The sequence below is a fragment of the Phalangium opilio genome, unplaced genomic scaffold (assembly GCF_054372755.1).
Source record: "Phalangium opilio isolate 3A_F unplaced genomic scaffold, DU_Popi_V2 ptg000200l_1, whole genome shotgun sequence".
NCBI lineage: Eukaryota > Metazoa > Arthropoda > Arachnida > Opiliones > Phalangiidae > Phalangium > Phalangium opilio.
The window spans coordinates 1,615,082-1,619,173 of record NW_028324213.1 but is presented as its reverse complement, the minus strand read 5'-3'; the positions used below and the strand labels follow the sequence as shown (position 1 = coordinate 1,619,173).

Sequence of the window (4,092 nt, the reverse complement as noted above, 5' to 3'; positions counted from 1 at the left end):
CATTTATATTTATTTAATTATTTAAGATAATCTTCTTTCTTCGGAACGACACAAGTGAAAGTTTATACAGAACGAGTAATGAAGATTGCACCTGAATCGAAACACTATACGCATATCAAATTTAATATAAAGCGAGTAAAATAAAATTATCTCTTACTAAACCATAACATTTTCTTATTGTAGAATATTAAATGAAAATATGTTAAGTATGTTTCGGCATTACGATTCTTTAAGTAGTTTTGTAGCTATAAAGTTCTGTTTCATTTCAATATTCCAAGAAGAACTTTTATATTAATATATCAAATTTGGTGTTTACTTTTTAATTCAGCTTTACTACATTTATATACAGGTTAAACTTGAAATTTAAATTTCCTAGTTTCACTAAATGTTACTTCGAAATGTTTTGGTAAGCGTTGTTCGGATTGGTTCCTTGAATTCGTGTGTCTTTGAGGAGGTCTTGACGGTTCACAGTGAGCCGAAAATTAAATACACATTTAAATGATGTAAATCAGGTCCTTAAATAGAACTATTGAGGATATACAGTAAAGGATAAAGTAACCATTTCACACGCATATCAATTCTTACACGGTGGAATAAGGCTTACAGCAGAAAAACGTTCCACTGGATTTGAGCAGCTATTTTGATAGACTAATCTATGGTAACTCAAGTGTTTTGAAAAAAATAATTTCAAAAAACACCTTTTACAGAGTCTATAGACACCTTTCTGGTATAATTATAATCCTCTATTAAGGGTGATGGTTTAAACTTAACAAGAATTAAAAAGCACCAACGTCAATGGAATTTAAAAACACCAAATTAGTCTCAAAAAGACCTTTTTTTAAAGGGTTTATTAACACTTTTTCTGGTATTAGTATACACCGCTATTCAAAGTGATTAAAACACCTCACAGGATATAAAAAGCACCTTCAGACAAGGTATTATTTCGCACCGTTTTGAAAGGTGCGTATTGACATCCTCTCGAATGGTGCTTTTAAACACCAATAGGGGTGCTGCTGGGGATGCATTAGGAAACACCTCTAAAGGTGTCAAACAGTTCCATTTTTTTTAACAGTGTACGCGAGCTGCCCCCACTGAGATTTCATACGCCTCTTCTACGTCTTTTCCCCCCGTTATGAAATCATCCACATAAAGGTTATATTTTAGTCTTTCTAAAACTCTGTCATTTACCTCTTTTATATTTTGCAAGTGAAACTTAATGGTACATCCCAATAAAAATGGGGATGGGCTGATGCCAAAGGGAACGCGACAAGTTCTAATAGCTGTATATTCGTTATCTAAGATTTCTCCGTTTTGTTCTTTTACCCACAACAACCTGACAGAGTCCCTATCGCCCTCATCTAATTCAACCTGGAGGAAAGCTTTTTCAATGTCGCTAACTACTACTACAGGATGTTTCCTAAATTTTAAGAGCAATAGCAGTAAATCTGGGTTAAGATTGGGTCCAGGTGCTAGGCACTCGTTCAGCGATGGTTTACCCTTTGAATGGGATGAGGCGTCGTATACTACGCGTAGTTTTGTGGTAGCAACGTTTTCCCTAACCACCCCCTGGTGTGGTACATAATAGGTCCCTGCCCTTTTTTCTTTGAGAACTTCTTCGGGTACTATTTCTGTCACACCGGTTTCTAGTTGGTCTTCTATGACTTTTTTGTATTCTGTATAGTATTTTGGATCTTTTTTGAACTTTCTAATTAAGCTGTGTAGCCTTTTCTCTGCTATCTGGAAGTTATCAGGTAAAGTTTCCTTACTAACTATCCAAGGGAACTTAACGCTGTACCTTTCCCCCGTAAACTCTACTTCTTCAAAAAATCTAGCTACAGTCGCGTCATCCCCTGGGTTTTTTGTTATTTCTTCTTTTATCCCGATGGATTCTAGATCCCAAAATCTATTTAAATTGTCATTTATTTGTTTTTGTCCAAGGCTGACGAGCAGAGTACTAACAGCGCTACAAGAGAACCGATTTCTCGGTGTTCCGGTAGGCCCTTGAATGGACCAGCCTAGAACGGTTTCTATAGCTACAACGTCATCACTGAATCTTTCATTTTTTCCTGATACTACCCGCCAATAATAATCGCCTCCAATTAGTATTTGTAGGTCGGAATTAATTTCTTCCGATTTACTGGAGATATCGGCTTGTTGTAGGCCTTTTTGGTTCATGATTTGTTCTATTTCCGAGCTATATATGCTTGGTACAGAATGACAAATAAAGGGTACCTCTACAGCTTCTATTTCAACCTTTTGTTCGGGGTCTGAGCGATTTTCAAGGATTAATTTTACCCTATTTGCCTCCCTTCCGGTGGGGCTTTCTTCACCAAAGCTATGGACATCTAAATATTCTTTTCTTACAATTGGAAGGTTAAGCTGCCTCGAAAGATCTTCTCTCACGAAACTTATTTGACTCCAATAATACCCTAGCGACTCCTTGTTTTTCTGGGAAGGTATTGTTGCGCACAATAGCCGTAGCGGTTTGCAGCAGCACTATTTTTTCCCCTCCTTTCACTGAGGAAACTACTTTTGGGTTAATGTTGTCTATGTTTAATTTTGATTGGGGTTTTTCTTTTAAATGGGATTGGTTTTGATCGCAAACTGCAAAATTATGCGTTCTTTTGTGACATTTTCTGCAGTTTTTAAATTTTGAAAAGCAATTTTGGGCATTATGACTAAATTTTAGACAGTTGGTACATCTACCGCTCTCTTCAATTATTTGCGTCTTTTGCTCTATAGTGAAATTTGGGCATTCTATTGTTTTATGTCCCTTTTCATCGCAGAAGATACAAAAAAAAATCCGATTGAGGTTTTGTTTGTACCGATAATGCAGAAGCGGAACCGCCAGATGAAGTTTTTCTAGGGTCCGTTTTAAATTTAAAATTTTGTTTATCGTTTAGTTTAAAACTTTTAGTTTGTTCTGGTTTTCCAGCCAACAACTGGGCCATCTCTCTGCATTCAACTTGTTCCTTAAAAAACCTAATTAACTCTTCCGCGTCCAAATAATTACCATCTGCTGGTTTATATTTAAGATAATACTCCGTTCGTATTTCGACTGGAAGACACCTCAATAATGCGGGACATACGTAACTAGCCTTTTCCGCGGCTGAGGTTACCCCTAATGATTTTAAACATCTTAAGTTTATTTCGCACGTGTCTAATAGACGACGTAACGCCCTAACATTATTGACTTCGTTAATTGGTTCAATACTTGCTAACTTTCTAATATGTTCATTAATAGCTACATGTGTTTTATCGTATCTTTTCTTTAACAAGTCTATTATTTCATCATAAGAGCTATCAATTTCGGGAAATCCATCTACAGCCTGAAGGGCTTTACCATCTAAATACGATATTAAGTGAATCATTTTTTCTACCTTTGAGATATTTGTTTGATCGTGATGGTGATTTTGTATCTTGCCCAGAAGCTCGGCCATTTCGTATGGTCTCCTCTGAACCTCAAGATGTTAATTGGCGGAAGTTTGATGCCTGAATTTCCGTTGTTTCCAGCGCTGCTTTGGTGATTTGGCGGCGTGGGTAGCGGTAGTTGCCCGATGACGGTTGATCCACCGTAGCTGGATCCTCCTTGTCCGTTTGCCCTTCTGATAGCCCTCGTTGATTTCGATTTATAGAGAATGATGATGTCCCTCTCGTTGATGGCTTCGTTTCTTTCTTTGAATAGTTCGGCTTCGTCTTCAATGAGAGACTCTACCTTGGCGTCTAGTTCTACTAGCTCTTCTTCTTTTTGTAGTAAAATGCTTAGATTGTCTTCAATATCATCTATTACAGATGAAATTGTTGTGTTATTGAGAAGCGCGTCTAGTTCAATTATTGTTCTTTTAACTGCGTCGCGAGTGCTTTTTCTTGCAGCCCGTTGTAGATTTAATTTGTCCAGACGCGCTTGTTGCGCTTTTGAAGTTTTGATTGTTTTTGAGGATGAGGATTTCGGGTCGTTTGTTTTGTCGACCCCGTCCATATTTTCACCTGTAATTTCGTCTTCGTTTGGCATTGTTTCGTTTCGATTACGCGTTTAGTCCCGGGTTTCGCGTACCATGTAGAAAATTGGACTTTTGTTTTATCCAATTCCTA

General features: G+C 37.3%; 1 protein-coding gene across 1 annotated transcript; it reads right to left on the bottom strand.

Moving 5' to 3' along the window:
- Positions 1-1,065: 1,065 nt before the first annotated feature.
- On the bottom strand, positions 1,066-3,371 carry LOC149622051 (uncharacterized). The gene is made up of 3 exons (XM_089853658.1): positions 2,826-3,371; positions 2,404-2,773; positions 1,066-2,267 (listed from the first exon to the last, which is right to left on the bottom strand). Exons 1-3 carry the CDS (start codon positions 3,369-3,371, stop codon positions 1,066-1,068), a joined length of 2,118 nt encoding a protein of 705 aa, XP_089709784.1.
- Between the last annotated feature and the right edge of the window lie 721 nt (positions 3,372-4,092).